The 18,703-nt window shown below is 42.9% G+C and overlaps 2 protein-coding genes across 2 annotated transcripts in view; both read right to left on the bottom strand.

Annotated features, from left to right (window-relative positions):
- Positions 1-18,703, bottom strand: part of LOC113017716 (NACHT, LRR and PYD domains-containing protein 12-like) — a 1,242,929-nt gene that overhangs the window by 185,386 nt on the left and 1,038,840 nt on the right. The gene's annotated exons all lie outside the window — the stretch shown is intronic.
- On the bottom strand, positions 9,436-13,035 carry LOC113016966 (uncharacterized). The gene is made up of 2 exons (XM_080297057.1): positions 11,051-13,035; positions 9,436-10,615 (listed from the first exon to the last, which is right to left on the bottom strand). Exons 1-2 carry the CDS (start codon positions 11,161-11,163, stop codon positions 9,436-9,438), a joined length of 1,293 nt encoding a protein of 430 aa, XP_080153183.1. The 5' UTR covers positions 11,164-13,035.

The raw sequence follows: 18,703 nt of genomic DNA, 5'->3' as shown, positions 1-18,703 counted from the left end.
AAACTTGGAGTGAACAAAAGCAGAAAACAGTAAAAGATGCAGACAGTGAAAGTCTGGTTTATTTCATGAACACAATGAAACATTTTACAGTCCACAGAGCAAAGTAGCATACATGATAAATAGATACACATGACACGGACAGTGAGAAGTAAAACTCGTCGTCTTACCACATGTTATATTCTGTAAACTTAAAATAAACCACAGAAATTAGTGTTTTAAAGTCATTATTAAAAACATGAGTCAACATTACGGAAGTGACACTTTAATGATGCTTCACATCACCGTGTTTATGATGATAAAACATGTTCTCTCGTTAGTAGATGTCTGCTACACATACATACACAAAGCTGTGTAAAGCAACTACTGGCGACTGTCAAGCCTTTGAGTCGCCGAGCAGCTGAATAGGGGAATAATGTTGACGCGCCCGCTGTTTAAAACGTAAGTCAAAGTTCCAGGTTAAAACTCCTTTATTTGTTATCAAATCCTTAAAATCGGTAGAAAAACAGTGATCAAAACATTCCAAGCTTGAGCGGTCAGCAAAAGTCGACTTCCCCCATCACCCACTCATTCACAAAAATTCCCTCAGGACGTGAACAGATGATATAGCAATCACTATTACCGACACCACGTGACCCAAAGCTACGCCTTATCCACAACAGCAACTATAAATAACGAATCTAAACGTATATACATAAAATACAGAAATGAATGAGGTGGAATGAATACTACAAAATGTACATAAGGTGCAGCTGCAGTCTGGCAGTGGGAGCAGTGTGACAGGTCAACTGTTAAGAAGGGAGATGGCGAGGGGAAAGAAACTGTTCCTGTGTCGGGTGGTCCTGGTCTGCAGGCTTCTGTACCGTCTGCCAGAGGGCAGCAGATCACAAAGTCTGTGTCCAGGGTGTGAGGGGTCTGTGATGATTTTCCCTGCCCGTTTCCTGGTTCTTGAGCGGCACCCCCCTGCCCTCCATCCAGGATGGAGGGCAGGGGGGTGCCGATGATCCTATCTGCTGCCCGTACAGTCCGCTGCAGTCTGCTCTTGAACTTGAAGCTTTTGTTACCATACCTCAAACACATGTACCCATACCTTAAACAAAAGCACTGCTTTGCACCCTAGTTGCAATTATGCAACACACATGGTCCTGCATACTACACTCTATTTCACACATAAGACACTTCGTTCACAAAATGAAATTTCAGGGTGCCACCCTGGAAAACATCCAAAATACAAAGCACATCGGGTAATTGCAACCACTCAATACACACCTGAAGGCACGTACTTGAAAAACTGAACACCAATTAGCCAACTACAAAAAGCCCTCAGTTTAGCCAATTAAAGAACTTTGCAAGCATGGATGGAGGGAGAGCAAGAGGAGGAGGTCGTCGAAGAGGCCACGCACAGACCCATATTTCTGATGCTATAAGAGCAACTTTGGTGGACCATGTCATCAACCATGGCCTGACTATGAGAATTCTCTACAATGACTCGAAGACCTTCTGGGGCAGGACGCCAACGCCTGTTCACACAACAGCAGGAACTTGCCGTTGTGGACCTAGTGAGGGCAGACAATGCCATCCGTCTCCACCAGCTACGAAAGCAAATACAGGGAGTGCAGAATTATTAGGCAAGTTGTATTTTTGAGGAATAATGTTATTATTGAACAACAACCATGTTCTCAATGAACCCAAAAAACTCATTAATATCAAAGCTGAATGTTTTTGGAAGTAGTTTCTAGTTTGTTTTTAGTTTTAGCTATTTTAGGGGGATATCTGTGTGTGCAGGTGACTATTACTGTGCATAATTATTAGGCAACTTAACAAAAAACAAATATATACCCATTTCAATTATTGATTTTTACCAGTGAAACCAATATAACATCTCCACATTCACAAATATACATTTCTGACATTCAAAAACAAAACAAAAACAAATCAGCGACCAATATAGCCACCTTTCTTTGCAAGGACACTCAAAAGCCTGCCATCCATGGATTCTGTCAGTGTTTTGATCTGTTCACCATCAACATTGCGTGCAGCAGCAACCACAGCCTCCCAGACACTGTTCAGAGAGGTGTACTGTTTTCCCTCCTTGTAAATCTCACATTTGATGATGGACCACAGGTTCTCAATGGGGTTCAGATCAGGTGAACAAGGAGGCCATGTCATTAGTTTTTCTTCTTTTATACCCTTTCTTGCCAGCCACGCTGTGGAGTACTTGGACGCGTGTGATGGAGCATTGTCCTGCATGAAAATCATGTTTTTCTTGAAGGATGCAGACTTCTTCCTGTATCACTGCTTGAAGAAGGTGTCTTCCAGAAACTGGCAGTAGGACTGGGAGTTGAGCTTGACTCCATCCTCAACCCGAAAAGGCCCCACAAGCTCATCTTTGATGATACCAGCCCAAACCAGTACTCCACCTCCACCTTGCTGGCGTCTGAGTCGGATTGGAGCTCTCTGCCCTTTACCAATCCAGCCACGGGCCCATCCATCTGGCCCATCAAGACTCACTCTCATGTCATCAGTCCATAAAACCTTAGAAAAACCAGTCTTGAGATATTTCTTGGCCCAGTCTTGACGTTTCAGCTTGTGTGTCTTGTTCAGTGGTGGTCGTCTTTCAGCCTTTCTTACCTTGGCCATGTCTCTGAGTATTGCACACCTTGTGCTTTCGGGCACTCCAGTGATGTTGCAGCTCTGAAATATGGCCAAACTGGTGGCAAGTGGCATCTTGGCAGCTGCACGCTTGACTTTTCTCAGTTCATGGGCAGTTATTTTGCGCCTTGGTTTTTCCACACGCTTCTTGCGACCCTGTTGACTATTTTGAATGAAACGCTTGATTGTTCGATGATCACGCTTCAGAAGCTTTGTAATTTTGAGACTGCTGCATCCCTCTGCAAAATATCTCACTATTTTTGACTTTTCTGAGCCTGTCAAGTCCTTCTTTTGACCCATTTTGCCAAAGGAAAGGATGTTGCCTAATAATTATGCACACCTGATATAGGGTGTTGATGTCATTAGACCACACCCCTTCTCATTTGCCTAATAATTCTGCACTCCCTGTATGTGTGTGCGTGTCCAGGGTTCAGCTGAGACAGTGTCCTTCGCCCTGCCAGGCTAAGTGAACAGTCTTCCAGCCAACCCAGGTGGCCTTGCATGGAATGGGAAGGAACAGACTCAACACAGTCGTTATCAGGGTGTTGTTCAGCTCCGACCTTGAGCCCACGTCTGGGGCTGAAGGGGTATCCGCATAAGTGATGGTGCTTTTTACTTTAGTGCGAACAGCTCATATGAATTTCAAAGCAGTTCTACAGTCCAACACTGGTCTCTCAATCTCCCGTTGGAGAGCCGCGAGCTTCGCCATACTTGCGTTCTGTGATGTTGTCATTCTTGTGCTCAAGGAGCCGATTCTGAGAACTCACGGCAGTGTGCCTCCCCGAGATGTCATCCAATTTGTGCCCAGAGATGTTATTCCGAGCGAGCCTTTCCGAGATGTATCCAGTCTGCAGTCAGAGATCTTATTCTGAGTATCCACAGCAGCCGTAGTCTCTCCAAGATCTTATCCGTGCTGACTCAATGAGCCCATTTTGAGAAACTCACGCCTCTCCCATCGTTCCAATCCCAGCGGGCAGCCTTGTGGGGGTTTGAACAGCCGGTTCCGCTTTCTCAAGCCAGCTCCGATCAGCCAGAACCCTGTTACCATGGTTCCGAATAGGTAGATATCTTCAGCACGCAGACTCACCCGAGCCCAAACTTCTCGTTGAGAAATTGCATTTAGGGACCAGTTTTCAACAGGACAATGACCCCAAACACACCTCCAGGCTGTGTACTAGAAGAAGTATACTAGATGGCGGCGCGCACAGACGCAGCGGCTCTATGCTCTCCACTTGGGTGCCTTTCTTTTTTGTTTCTCCACTTTTTCTTCTTCTTTTGTTTTCCTTATTGTGAAGCCAAATTTTCCTACAACCATCTGGAATTATGCAAGATCGGATATAACAGCCAGATCCCCATTACCAGTGATTATCAGAGGGTGCACAACATCCCCCCGGAGATAGCGAGAACATCGGGGGCTCCGTGGATTGTTATCGGCTCTGCCAAGAAACGCAGGCGGCGGAAGGAACGCAAACAAAAGCGAGGATGCCTGTCGGGCCTGCTGGCCAGGCTAAAGAAGCAGCCTTTCTTTTTTTTTTTTTTTTTTTTTTTTTCAAACCACCGCTCCCGAGCATCTTTCTGACCAGCGCACGGTCGGTCGTCAACAAAATAGATGAACTGAACCTACTTCTCGCCGCACAGCCAATCGTCCGTGACTGCTGTGTCCTGGTCGTCACGGAGACATGGCTCACTCCGCGAGGCTCCTGCCTACGACAGCCGTAACGCTCCGACAATCCATCAAGCGGTGGTAGCTTAGCAAAGTCGTACTGAAACATCTGACAGATTTTCGAGCGCCGTGCACATAAAATCGTTTCGAGGTCAGTAAACACAACCAGAGTTCATACATAAGGCACACGGGGTTATAAGGGGCTCTGTCGACTTTCAGAAAAATCAAAGGATTGATTTTAAGTGCGCCGTATTTTCCAAACAACACGGTAATAACGACGGCCCGCTAGCATGCTCTACCAAAAATAGTGCTTTGTTGTGTATCTGACGGACGAAAGCTAAACCAGTTCCACACCACTGAAGCTGCAGCATTTTTACAAACCAGTTCTGGTTCATCCGTTTCATTTAGCGATCCACTTTCGCTCTTCTCATTCTGCGTCATCATCCAATTCCACCTGTGATCTTGTGTCACCATTGCTCTCTGAGCTTTGTGTTGCTTCTTCTGTCACCTGACAAATAGGACATACATGACAATAAGAATAAAATGTGGAGCTGCTTCAGTGTGTCTGTCACTTTGTGCAGATCTTGACTGATCAGTAATGTTTGTAGGCTGAGTGCATTTTTAAAACAAGTTGTGCAAACTGCACTACAAGGTGGAATATTTGCAAAATCATAACTATGACCTATGAATACGTCAGTGCCATTAAGATGAAATTCTTGTGTCACCAACATTTTAACGTTAGGCATATAATTCTAACAGCCTCTGTAAACTAATATCCTGGCTGCTCGAGGCTGCTGTTTTCTCTGACAGCTTCACTTAGATTAGAATTAGAAACGCTGCTCTGAGACTGAGAGAACTAACAGTGCTGCATGTTGTGCTGTTTGTTTCCAAAACACGTTATTCATGGTTACATACAGTTTTAGACTGATGTGGGCCAAAGCCTAGCATAGCCTGCAACGTTATTGTGACGGACACATTTTATGTGTCAGACCCAGGACCCTGAGCAGTTATGGACTAATATTATAATGTATGTATTTTGTATTGCTGTCCCTCGTTCTCCCTGCTTGTAGACGTGTGTGTGTGTGTGTGTGTGTGTGTGTGTGTGTGTGTGTGTTACACCCCGGCCTAGGCAACCGGAGTGCAACACGAAAAAAGTAAAAATAAAGAAAAAAAAACACACAAAAAAACTAATACGGGCTTCCACAAAAATAATCCCAAAACGAAAGTATCGACAACTATTTCTTCAAAGCAAAATACGATATTCATTTACATCAAAACACAAAACGTCAAACTATTTACAACGGGGGGAAGATCGCGACCATGACATACAGAAACACAGGGCTTAAATACATAGAAGGAGCAATTAGGGAATGGACCACAGGAGGGAAACACAGCTGGGGCAAATTAGACCTGACGAGACAAGGAAACGTAAACTGAACACTAAGATAACACAGACTTTCAAAGTAAAACAGGAAACACATAACAGTCACGCCAAAACAAAACACCTAAAACAATACACTGCCAACGCCGAACCGTAACAGTGTGTGTGTGTGTGTGTGTGTGTGTGTGTGTGTGTGTGGCCCTGGCAGGTGATTGGCCACACCTGCAGCTGATCAGGCCTGTCGGAGGAGCTATTTGAGAGTGTGGTGGAGCTCTCTCCGACGCTGGATCATTGCGTGGCTTCACGTCAGTCTCTCGACCAGTTCCTAGTTTGAGTCTGCTGCATTATTGTGTGTCTGACGGCTTCCTCTCTCTTATGTCCCCAGGAGTTACGGGGAGACGAGAGGACAGCGAGCACGGGGTGCTCATCACGGAGAAGCGGAGACAGGAGCACTAGCACTGGGAAGAGGACACGTCACGGGAGTCGGGAGAGCACGGGATTTATTGTCATGTCTGTCCATCGCTGTAAATAAATGCACTGCTTGTACATAGAGCACCGCGCCTGTGTCCTCCTTCCCTACACCCCCACGGTCTGCCACCCAGACCGTGACATTATGAGTGAACTTGGCTTTAAGTGACTTACAGGTTTCTCTGAAAAATACTTTCTTATATCCAGGTTCTTCCTCTTTGCTGCCGTCCTCCTCTCCTCCTGGGAGCGCAGGCTTGCCGCTGCTAAAACTCAACGGAGCTCCCTGAAAGGTTCAGCCAATCACATTGGCCATATTTGTCACATGAGGTAGGACTCCAGTACAGGACGTAATTTAACTCTTTCGGCACCGCTGGGTGAATGAGACGTTGACAGATTTTTTTTTTCTTCTTTCTATCAGGTTTGCTTTTCTTTACTCGAAGAGATCAAATTATTGGTGAGGACAATTCAATAATCGCTGGATATTGGTGGGGACATGTCCCCTCCGTCCATGCCAAATCGACGCCCTTGCCCGAATCGATTCAATCCATGATTCGATTCGATTCGGGGAAATTTTGCCTCAGACAGTCAGCAATATTATAATTTAGATCATACCCCCCCCCCCCCCCCCACACACACACACACACACAGCCTTATGGGTACAGTAGTCTCCCGCTACACCTCCTTTTAGCTAAAGACATACTTCACAATGACTCACTCAGCTCACAAGAACAGGAATGCAGAGCATTATCAAACGTTAAAATGATACACATCTCTCACTTGTTCACTTACATTTAAACGAAACACATAATTGTAAACATCTCTAACAGCCTAAGCCAGCTTTGAATAGGGCCTGAATGGATAACTTCAGAGAATTACACATCCAATCTTACACGAGGTCTCACCGCTCGACCAGATCTGGTAACAGTCCCTGTTGGTGTGAGGTGGCTCCTATTTCTCCTTAGAAAACCTGTCTGTCTCTACCACATAAGATCTGGGAGCACTGGCAGGTCCAACTACTGCTCCAGTGGTTCCTTCAGTAGTAATCTACACCTTCTGTCCTGACTCTATGTCTGCGGTTGTAGTGTTTTGCCTGCTCACGCCTCCCCTCCTCATCCTTCTCGCGAAAAGCCTGTAGGTCGGGCCACTTTGGCACCAGCTTCGCAGCAGCTTGTGGCAGAGAGGTACGCAGGTGTCTCCCCATGAGCAACTGTGCCGGTGAGAGCCCATGTTCCAGTGGGGTGGCCCTGCACGCTAGCAGTGCTCTGCTGTAGTCACAGTCCTCTCAAGTCTTTAATGGTACGATCAGCGCGTTCTGCCTCCCCGTTGGCTTGGGGGTACCTGGGGCTGCTCGTTTCATGTGTGAACTGGTACTCTTTAGCAAAGTGCTTGAACTGTTCTGATGAAACTTGCGGCCTGTTGTCCGATACCACAGTCTCGGCAACTGCATGTCTTGCAAAGGCCTCTTTTATAGCATTAATAGTGACCTCTGCTGTTGTGTCTCTCAGTTCACCAAGTACCAACGACCAGATTTGGTGTGTGGTAGTAACAGGCAAATGAACTTTTGTTTTTTAATGATTTGAATATATATGAATGCTTGTGCATAAATACACAAACAATACACATATGCTTTCATGCTTTCAATTGTGTCATTTACGTGATCTAGGTCAGCGGTCTCCAACCTTTTTTGCACCACTGACCGGTTTATGCCCGACAATATTTTCACGGACCGGCCTTTAAGGTGTCGCGGATAAATACAACAAAATAAAACTAGTACCGGTACCGAAAAAGAAGATTTATTCATAACACACGTGAAAAGACCCAGGAAAACCGAGTTAATGATAAAAACGATAACAAAATAACGCTGAAAAGCGATAAAAACCCTGAAAACCAGACATTTCACACCTGAGCCTCAACTCTCGCGGCCCGGTACCAAACGACTCACGGACCGGTACCAGTCCGAGGCCCGGGGGTTGGGGACCGCTGTTCTAGGTAGCTCTGTTTTGGAAGTTCAGTTCAAGCTAGAAATGTGCTTTGGAGTTTGTACGTGTTTTGTCTCTAGGGGCCACCACATATATTTCTATTTACATTCAGGTGACAGCAATCCATGGATGGTTTCGACATGCAAGAGGATATTTTCCCCGGTGCCCAGCGGGAGAAGACACTGCTTGCGATGTCGATGAGGTCCTGTGGCCAGACCCCAACAGACGGCGGGATCCATGAGCCCACGTATGCACAATTGTCATGATTTTTTGTGTGTACAGTATAGTGTTTTTTCTATTACTGTATTATGTTTGTGTTTTGCTTTATCTGAATTGATGGTGCTGCAGTGGACAATATTGAGTAGGCCTATTTGCTTTTTTTGGTTGTTTGTGTCTCCTGAAAATGTGCCTTCAGAATAAACAATGACAATGAAAGACTGCAGTGTTTTATATGAAGTAGACTAGTGTGTCCCCCTGATCTGATCTGCATGTGATGCAAGTATGTGTCATTTTGTCAACAGAGTTACATCTTGACAGAGGAATGTTAGGTTTTGACAGCAGAGTTTCAGTTTGGCACAGATGTGAATGGTATATTTTGATGTGTCATGTTTACTTGTGTTTAGAGTTTTGGCACAATGAGCGACGTTTTGCAAAATGTGTTCAAGCAACGGGCAAAAACTGTAACATGTTTTTCACCAAAGATTTCAGCAATTATAAAAATTCAACTCAAGCTATTCAGCTATTAGCATTCACACTGCATTTTCTACAGGAAGTACATTTTATATACCAGTTTCAGTTCAAAGTGCATTAAAAATAATAAATAATTATTAAAAATAATACCATCAATATGTTACTGCACTACACTTACTGGACTTGTGGAAGTATTTTGAGAACCATAAGAGATTCTTACAAATGTTTGAAAGAAAAAAAATCTTTAACATAGCTGGAGACTCGTGTAGAAATATGAATGAGTTTATAAAGTTTCTGTCATGGTGTGCTGTGACAGGCAGGTAGTAGGACCCAAACACAGGACTCTTACGTGGAATGAAACTTGAATCGGCAGCTTTTATTGCTGGAAACTCAGGTGGACTCAAGAAACTACAAACTAAGAAACAAGAACTAGGAAAACAAATCAGGAACTATGAACAAGAATCAAGTAAAGAACACGGAGGAGAAAAAACACCCAGCCCACTGAAAACTAAAGAAACCCCCAAAAACATGAAGAACAATCATTAAGGAACATATTTACATATTTAGAGTTACTGCAACACCAACACTGGGTCACAGCTTCAGTGTCAGTCGGTGACTTTTGGTCTGCAACAGCAGCAGAACAGACTTCTCAGTCTTTTGAAGAAGCCCTTTTTCTTCTTCTTGATCTGACGGTCTTTGGACTTCATGCTGGCTTCAGGTTCTGGAAAAGGTTCCTCAAAGGGAACATCAGGAACCGGCCCAATTTCAGAACAAGATCCGTTGATCATATGATCTTCACCTTCAACACAGGATTTGGACTCGCCATAGGGTTCCTCACAGGGAGCGTCGGGCTCTGCAACACTTTCTGACAGAGCTCCTTCGATCGTAAGGTCTCGAGTACTCAGACTGGATGCCCTTTCAGAAAGAAGTTCCTCACAGGGAGCGTCGGGCTCTGCAACACTTTCTGACAGAGCTCCTTCGATCGTAAGGTCTCGAGTACTCAGACTGGATGCCCTTTCAGAAAGAAGTTCCTCACAGGGAACGTCGAGCTCTGCAACACTTTCTGACAGAGCTCCTTCGATCGTAAGGTCTCGAGTACTCAGACTGGATGCCCTTTCAGAAAGAAGTTCCTCACAGGGAACGTCGGGCTCTGCAACACTTTCTGACAGAGCTCCTTCGATCGTAAGGTCTCGAGTACTCAGACTGGATGCCCTTTCAGAAAGAAGTTCCTCACAGGGAGCGTCGGGCTCTGCAACACTTTCTGACAGAGCTTCTTCGGCTGGTGGAACATTTGCCACTGAAAGGCCGTCAGAGGAGCGCTCACCATTTGTGCTCTTCACATCAGGACTTGAAGGGGGCTCAAAGATTTCACATATCCGGATCCTTGCTACATCAGCAATGGTCTTCAGCAACAGGGGTGCAAAGTTTGCAACTTGGATAGACAGAATTTCTTCAGGAAATTTCTGTCTAATCTCCGTCAGGATGCTGTCAACCAGATCGTCTCGGATAGAGCGGGTGAAGACGGCCTGTGTTTCCATCGCCGTGAGGCTCTTGGAGACACGATCTAAAGTGGCCTTGGTGACACTGGTGGAGAGGATACTTAGACTCTGGGAGGCCATGTTTAGGAGGGGACGAGGAGGAAGCTCCCAGAAGCCCTGGAGAACGCGGGGAACTACCTCGACCACTACCTCCTGCGCGGTGAGCAGTTTGCTGTTAGGCTGTTCCTGCTGCTTCTTTTTCAGGATTTCAACGTAATCCTTCACCGCGCTGAGGAATTTAGGTGCTCTGTAGAAAAACATGATAAGAGTTATCTGTTAAACATATTCAAAGCATCATTTAAATATTGAAACACTGTAGCTGGACTGTTAACCCTGTAACCACCTTTGTATCATACATGAGTTTCTGAGACCTCGATCTCATCAACATGATCAATACTTGCTATAATTTCTAAATGTTGTGGACAAAACTCTTTTTTAGTCTAAAGTTAACATTGTCGTTAACAAAAAGTTGCCAAAAACACCCAGTGTATCAAATGTGATACAAAAAATAAATACACAATAAAAGTAAATCATACACAACATGACATAGCAAAGAACTCATGTGTGGCTTTTGTTTAAAGGGTTGATAAACATCTCAGTTCCAAAGAATCTGAATTTTCTGGCTGTTTTTTGATGGGTTGGGTCTTACAGGGTTAATAACTGTATGTTACATGTGACTCACTGAAATTTAGGAGGTACGGCCTCTGGGAACTGAAGAAGCAACCTGGCTTCAAATTCAACGTCCCTCATTTTATTGCTGACGTTCACCGCCCACACCTGAAACAGAAAACACATTTACAGTGCGCTTATGTGTAAAGGTTATGTGCACGTAATGAAAAAAAAGTCTTGTGGGTTTTCTCGTCTTACCAGCCTTAGAAGAGGTTTGGCTTCCTCTTCGTCAAAATCCTCTAACTCAAACTCCCACAGCCTTCAAAAGAAAGCAAAGCAGAGGTTTTCTCTCAGCACTTACACGTCATCACAAACAGACTTTCAGGTGTGACAGTAACTCACTGCTCTCTGAGCGTCTCCCTGCTCTTCTCCACCAAAAGATCTCTCAGATCTTCAGCAGTGAGGTTCGGTGGAATTAGATCTTCCTGCTGAAGTCTGAGAAACTCCGTCATTATCGCAACCTAAAAGTAAAGGAGACATTTAATCACCACCACTCTCAGGTCCTCAGAAATGACCTGATATTTTCTGTCAGCTTTGGTTTGCATGAATCTGGGTCTAACCTGAGCCTTGTAGCCCGGAAGATACCAGCAGATCTTTACAGCTGTTTCATAAATCGGTGTGTTGAACAACACCTGTCAAAGAAATAGCAATTTAGTCATTGTTACTTAAAATGATTCTCAGTTTGTCAACTTTTAAAACGACATCAAATTCTTCAAATTACTGAAATGCAGTAAAAGCAAAAGCGTCACATACCCTGATAGGCTTATAGATTCCTTGACTCTTTTCCATTTAAACGTGTTCAAATCAAAGTCAGGAAGAAAAACGTCAACTGCTCTCCAACGATGGCGTACGGGGGATCTGGACCTGAAAATGCTCTCAGCTCGGTGGTCTCGCACAGATGAGCTCTTTTGACAGTCTGATGTTTATTTATGAATGCAGAATTTCTTGAGCAGTCACCATGGAAACTTGATGCAGCTTCATGTTGTTAAATTAAAAGTAAACACTGTGTATTTTGCACTACACTCCACTAAACTTATCATATAAGTAAATAAAGTGTGGGTTAGGTCCCTCCTGTGGAAAGAGCCACACAAACCGATGGATCAGAAAAGACAAAGTCAGCTCCAGCATGCCTTTTCATATTATGTGCCTGCTTATCTCCATTTCTTTACAGTAGATGGGAACTTTTGCAGTAAAGCAATGGCTTACAAACAGTGGACTGTGGACTAATGCAGACATCTGAAGCCTGACAGCAGCTGGTATATACACAGCTTTGGACAAACTGGCCCTTTAAACAGCCCAGAGGAAGAAGAGACCTCTGCGTTATCAGTGCAGCCTAAAGCACAATAATAATAATACTATTAATATGATTTTTAGAGCAATAATGCCCCAAATACTGAAGTCATTAATTACACATCCGTCATGCTTCACAGGAGGTCAGGAGTGACCGATGAACGTGATGCTACATTAGAGTCTGTCCTATGAGTTCAGCAGGAGGAGGTGAACCCACAGCTGGGACCAGTTCTCTAGTGGGTCCAGTATCATACTTGTGTTCATCCTGGTCTGAACCTGGTCAGAAGAACTGACTTCACTTTTGAAAATTCAATACTTATAAAAGGTAACCCCAAACAGTCTACAACGGCTGTTTTCTGTCCACCGAAGCAAATTTGATTGACGAGGTTTTTGTACCTTCACTTCTCCAAAAAGCAAATAAAGAGATTAAACAAAGATTTACTGAACGACCGTCAGAATTCCCAGAGCTAACGTAGATCGCTTTATGCTCTTGAGTCAGGAGGGATAAGAAAAGTGACTGCAAACATTGTGGAACGATTCATAGCGTTTGATTGCTTGTGTGAATGTATTAAACAGGAAACCAGGAGCTGCAGAAACCCAGTAATGCTGAAGACGCATGCGTGTGCGTTTATTACAGGTTTTTCTGAATGCTTAAACCCTAACTGTGATTCTTACAGCACAATTCCTAAAACTATTGATACTTATAGCAAAACCACTCACTGAGTGTGCAAAACTAAAAGTACAAACACTGCTTTGCACTCAGTTTGCCATTTTGTAACACACACTTTGCAAACCTGTAGCTACAATCCACTGCACAGCACTCTTTTTGCAGAACTGTAAACACAACTCACTGCTTTGCACTCAATTTCCAAATGATCAACGCACTCCTAGCAAAACTATACACATTTATGGCCATTATTTACACTATTTTGTCAACTGTCTGGCACACTGCCACATGTGAAAGCTTTTTTAGATAATTAGTTCACTTTGCAATCAGCCTAAGCACTATGATACAGGTAAGCTCTGTGTGTGGAGTACAATGGAGGGAGCAGGAAGAGTGAGAGGAGGCCGAGGAAGAGGACGTGGAGGTGAAGAAGTAGGATGAAGAGGACGACAAGGACAAGGAGGAGCAAGAGGAGGACGAGGAGGGGGGAGAGGACGGGTAAGAAGAGTAAGAAATAGAATTGCTGATGACATCAGAGCTACAATAGTGGACCATGTCATCAACCGTGGAGTGACCCTGAGGGAAGCTGGCCAACGGGTCCAGCCTAACTCGAGCTGCTACACTGTAGCAGGCATCATGAGGACATTTTGAAATGAGAATCGGTGAGTACAGTCACTTTGCACAAAGATCTGTAGCACTGGATGGATCTATAACAGAAGTATGAGCTCAATCTGACATGGCCTACCTTGTGCACAGAGAAAGCAAAAGCCAGATGTGTTTTTCATTCATACCATCAGTGTGTAGTTGGTGCATTGTGTGCTTAGTAGATGATGGCTTGTGTTAACTGTTGGACACAAAAATACCATTTTTACAAAGGTGTGGAGAGTTAATCAGTTAAGTTAAGGCTTATTCGCTTTTACAAGGAAACTACAATGTTTTGCTGATTGGGTGAAGAGTTTTCTTACTTGTGTGTAGAGTTTTGCAAAAATTGCCAATAGTTACAAAAAATGTGCTCAAGCCATCAGAAAAAACTGTAAGTGCTTCACATGTTAACTGTGTTGTGTTTCATACATGACTTCTGTTGTTTTGTTTCTTAGAGTTCTCATTTCTACACTGTGAAGCCTGCATCAGCATTAAAGCATTTCTTCAGCCTGCTCGAGCTGCGGGTCCTTGCTTGGCAATAATAATCTTATGGTCGCTGATAACGCCCGATCGCTGTGTGTGCAGTTTCTTTCTCACAGCTCATCACTGGAGTGAATACTCACTCACTACTTAAGTGCATGGACGGGTGTTTATGTGTATCATAGATTTCAGTTATAAACCTCGTTTATAATGAAGCAGCTTCTCTGGTTGAATCCTGTCATCCTCCTGAGATATCAGATTTCTCCAGAGAGCCGCTGTCTTACAGCCTCCGACTACCTACGTGGTCTCCGTTGGGGGGGCAGAAGAGGCCCCAGCCCTCCATGCACCGGTCCTGAGGCTCAGAGAGAGAAACTCTTGTCTAAATTAGAGGCATTTTCACTATGTCCTTCGCTACAAGTGAAAAACCTGGGTGTTATTTTTGACTCTGAGCTTGGTTTTATCCCACATGTTAAACATGTAACCAAAATTGGATTTTATCATCTAAAGAATATAGCCAGAGTCCGCCCTATTCTCTCTCGGGCCAACACGGAGATGCTGATGCATGCTTTTATTACCAGTCGCATTGATTACTGTAATGCCCTGCTCTCTGGTCTTCCTAAGAAGAATATTTATTTTTTTTAGAGGTTTGCATTAGAGTGCATTGGTGCTTGGGCATCTTTTATTTAGCACAGTTATACCATTGTGAATGTAGCTATATAAATAAATATGCTCAAGAGTCTATCATATGTTTGTCATGCAACTAAAAATTTGAAAATATATTTTTAAATCAGTAACTTTGCAAATTTAGAGGATTTGTTTTCAGACAACATATGTGTCACATTTTAAACAGGGTTTGAATAATCAGCGCTGACATCCAGACATTTATGCTCTGGGTATAACAGACATGCTTACCTTGTGAAAGGCCCTGGGATGTCTTGGAGCAGAGAAACGCGCTGTATTGTTGCTTTTCTCTATTGTATAAGCAACGCCCGTAGGTCAGAAACGCTCTGTGCGGGTAGCAAAGTCGGCTCCAACGCACATTCAGGCATCCGTGTGAAAGAACGGTGTCGCTGCAGCTCTCAGGATAGTCAGGCTTTTATTTATATTTGCATTCTGGTGTGTTAAAACTAGCAGCCTCTGTGTCCCGCTTGGATCATCATTCCGAAAATTCAGATATTTAAATAAAATGGTGAATTGGCTCGTGATGAGGAGCCACTTAGATCCGTAAAATGAGGTTTGATTCAATTAAACTCATGTGAATTCTACCTCTCTGCTGCTGTGTTCCAAACAAACGATGTTATCTACATGTCCAAACTGTGTGCTAAGTACCTCACACCGCTGTGTCTGGGATCCGAAAAAGTAAAAAGTTAAAACGCTATACCTTGCGGTAGTTGTGAAGTGCTGAGGAAAAATACAGGGTTTCTGATTAGGGTGTTTTTATATAGGTGGACTTGGTTTCAGTTGGGCTCTGAGATGTAGAGATAAAAGAGTAGGATGTAAAGAAGAAAGGTGGAAAGCCTATGGAGGTTCAGTTGGTCTGTAGAAAGTGTAATTGACAGATAAAAGAGCAGTTTGTAATGAAAAAAGGTGGAAACTATAGAGGTACAGTTAGTCAGTAGGAGGTGTAATTGTCTGCCTGCAGAGATAAAGGTGTGGGGTGTAAGAATAGGTGTAAAACCTTTGGAGGTTCAGTTGGACATGGTTTCAGTTGACCTCTGACATGATAAGATAAGATAAACTGTTTGTAATGAAAAAGGTGGAAAAACTATGGAACTACAGTTGGGATGTGTGAGTGCTGGGATGCTCTTGATAAAGGGAGCCTCTTTTATTGTTTTATGACTTCTTTTGCTGACTGTTGGGGGCCTAACTGTAACCCACTCTAACTGTTGCAGAGTGTGACTAGTTAAGAATCTGTAGTTTTTAGAAGTAACACCAGAAAAGTTTATTTCTAAAGGAATACCTGTTGTTGTTTGTGGTGCTCTATTTAAAACTATTAGCCTCTGTGTCTTTTCGGAGCGCTAAAGAAAAAGTCAAATGCTCCTAAAGTAGATAAATCATCTATGTGTAATCAACAAGTCTTACTGTTGCAGTGTGTTTGTGACTAGTAGATAATTATAGGGCTAGTTGCATTAAAGGAACATTGGGGGTTGATACAGTGCTAGTGTGGCTAGGTGTGAATATGTGCTTTTAGAAGTATCACAGTTTGATTTCTAAAGGGATACATGTTGTTTGTGCTATTCTGTTTAAAAACTATTAGCCTGTGAAACTATTAGAAAAGTGAAATCAAAAAAAGTGTAGGTATTACTACTAATGGGAACTGAAGCAGTTGTAGGAATTGAAATTGATACTCAGCCCTAATCACATTGTCTCCTGTTATTTTTCTTGCAAACCAGGCGAAACAGGATTTAATGATAACATGCAGCAAAACTGAATCCTAAATCATCAAAGCAGCCGTAACAATAACACAAACAACATGTTTAATCAGTAAAAAATATTGCGAAATAAAGAAATCACAGGATAAAATGATTAATTAGGCAAGTTTTTCTTTATTTAAAATGTTTTCTTTAAAATATTTTGTATTAATCACGTTACAATCGAACAAAAAAGGGAAAAACTAACATTTTAAAGGTGTTATTCAGTTTTTCCTCATGCAAATCTTTAGATCTTTTTTAGAAAAGCAAAGTCTTGATGAACCTGCATGAGTGCTCACTGTGTATGTTAACAATGATCAGATGAGTTTCTTTTTTGTTCATTTAACCCTGTTTTATATTTAGTTTTTTCTAATTTGACTCGATTCACAGAAGATGAAGCATTTGAACTGAAGTTAAAACTAGAATTTCTCAGAGAGACTCCGCCTGAAAGACTGAAACCCGCATGTGAGATTTTGTGGCCTCTGTGTGACTGTTGGTGGGTCAAAAAGGTTTCAGCTGCACAGCCAGACGTTATTGAGCGAGCCACCGGTTGAGAGGCACACTTCTCGCAGCTCCTTCCTTTCGTCAGACTTTAAAAGAAACATTTATAGGGTTTAGAGATATTAATATTGATACCACCTCTGGAGAGGTTACGGTGTTGTGCCAAAAAGTGATTTCCAATGTTTCTGTGTATTTTTTATGTGTAATATCTTTACGTACGTTGGTAAATAGACTTCGGTTGTCAGGTTAAGGCTGTGTGCAGGCAAGAGTGGAAGTAGAAGGACCCAAAGTGCAGACACTCGGAGGCGGAAAGTAACTCAAAACTCAGCTTTTATTGCTGGATGGCAAAAAGTGGCAAAACGTAACAAAAATCCAAATAACGTTACATGACCAGGCAGCCAGAACACACAGCATAAATGAAAGCAGATCACGACACCGACACAAAGAAACACAGGGCTTAAATACACAGAGGGAGCAATCAGGGAATGGGTAACAGGAGGGAAACACAGCTGGGGCAAATCAGGCCTAACGAGACAAGGGGAAGCAAAACCAGACACATTAACATCAGACATGGACTTTCAAAGTCTATGTGAACATAACATACTCACTGACTCACACTCAACTTGATTGATAGTGATTTCCTGAATTAGGCAAAGCGCACAGAGGAAATTCAATTGCATATGTTTGTTTTCACAATCACTGAAATCCAAGTTAGGCATGTTTCCCTTTGTTGTTGTTGTTCTTGACACGAGTGCTTCAGTTATTTTCTCATCAGTATGTTAGGACAGAAAGGATTCTGTTGTGGATTTATGATCATCTCACGTGTGTCCATCTTTCAAACTCTTAGATTGTGTAGACATTAATGCAGCTGTCAGACTGTAGGCCAGTTTCTTTGCACTGTAAGCATTGATTGGATGCTACTGTAGCAATCAGTGCTTACACAAAACGTCCCTGCGTAAACCCTCAGACACACAACAAACAGATCAATAGTATCTGAAATTCAGAGTACGGATCTTTTTACACATTTCTCACAGAAAATCACCTAAATCGCTTTCGTGTGAGATGCACATCATGTTTGCCTCATAAAGACTTGCCCTGTATGTATTCATTTCTTTTGACTTTCACGTGGAATTGTCACCTAATATAACAGGTCCATCAGTAAATGGTGTCTATCTTCAGTTTCTGTCTCCTAGACTTTGTCCCTGTCAGGTTACAGCTGAATAGATAGTCATATCATGCAGAGACTGCATCGTACTATAATGCTCGTATGATCGCGTTTGTCATAAGTGGACTGGTCTTGTTGAAACGTTGCATAAACCTTGCCCAGTAAACTGTGAGTGCTAACATTTCTATGGCATATGCAAATACTTTAGACAAATCCCACAGTTGTCTATATTTGTATATTTGACAGTTTAATGAAGCATTTAGAAATCAAAGGTCAGATTAAAATGCTGGATCACAATAGAATGTGATATCACACAATACAATATTTTTAATATCACACACAGCATGAAAGTTTGCTAGTGTATATTATAAAAATATTACAGTATGTTGGTATAACTTTATCCCCTCCTAGTTTTTAAGATACAAATTTTGGCCCACACTGATTTGTGATCATATTCCTCTGTCCACTAAATGAAGATGGAGGCTCTGCTCTTTATTTCTGTGTTTCTCTGGA

The sequence above is a fragment of the Astatotilapia calliptera genome, chromosome 23 (assembly GCF_964374335.1).
Source record: "Astatotilapia calliptera chromosome 23, fAstCal68.1, whole genome shotgun sequence".
Lineage (NCBI taxonomy): Eukaryota > Metazoa > Chordata > Actinopteri > Cichliformes > Cichlidae > Astatotilapia > Astatotilapia calliptera.
Note: the sequence above shows the minus strand (reverse complement) of the source record. Positions and strands in the feature narration are given on the sequence as shown.

Excerpts from the sequence above, each read along its gene's own strand:
- LOC113016966 (XM_080297057.1), bottom strand. The coding sequence starts at position 11,163 with ATGTGTTTTCTGTTTCAGGTGTGGGCGGTGAACGTCAGCAATAAAATG. Across the intron at positions 10,616-11,050 it reads GCCGTACCTCCTAAATTTCA|AGCACCTAAATTCCTCAGCG; the intron begins GTGAGTCACATG and ends GTTTTTCTACAG.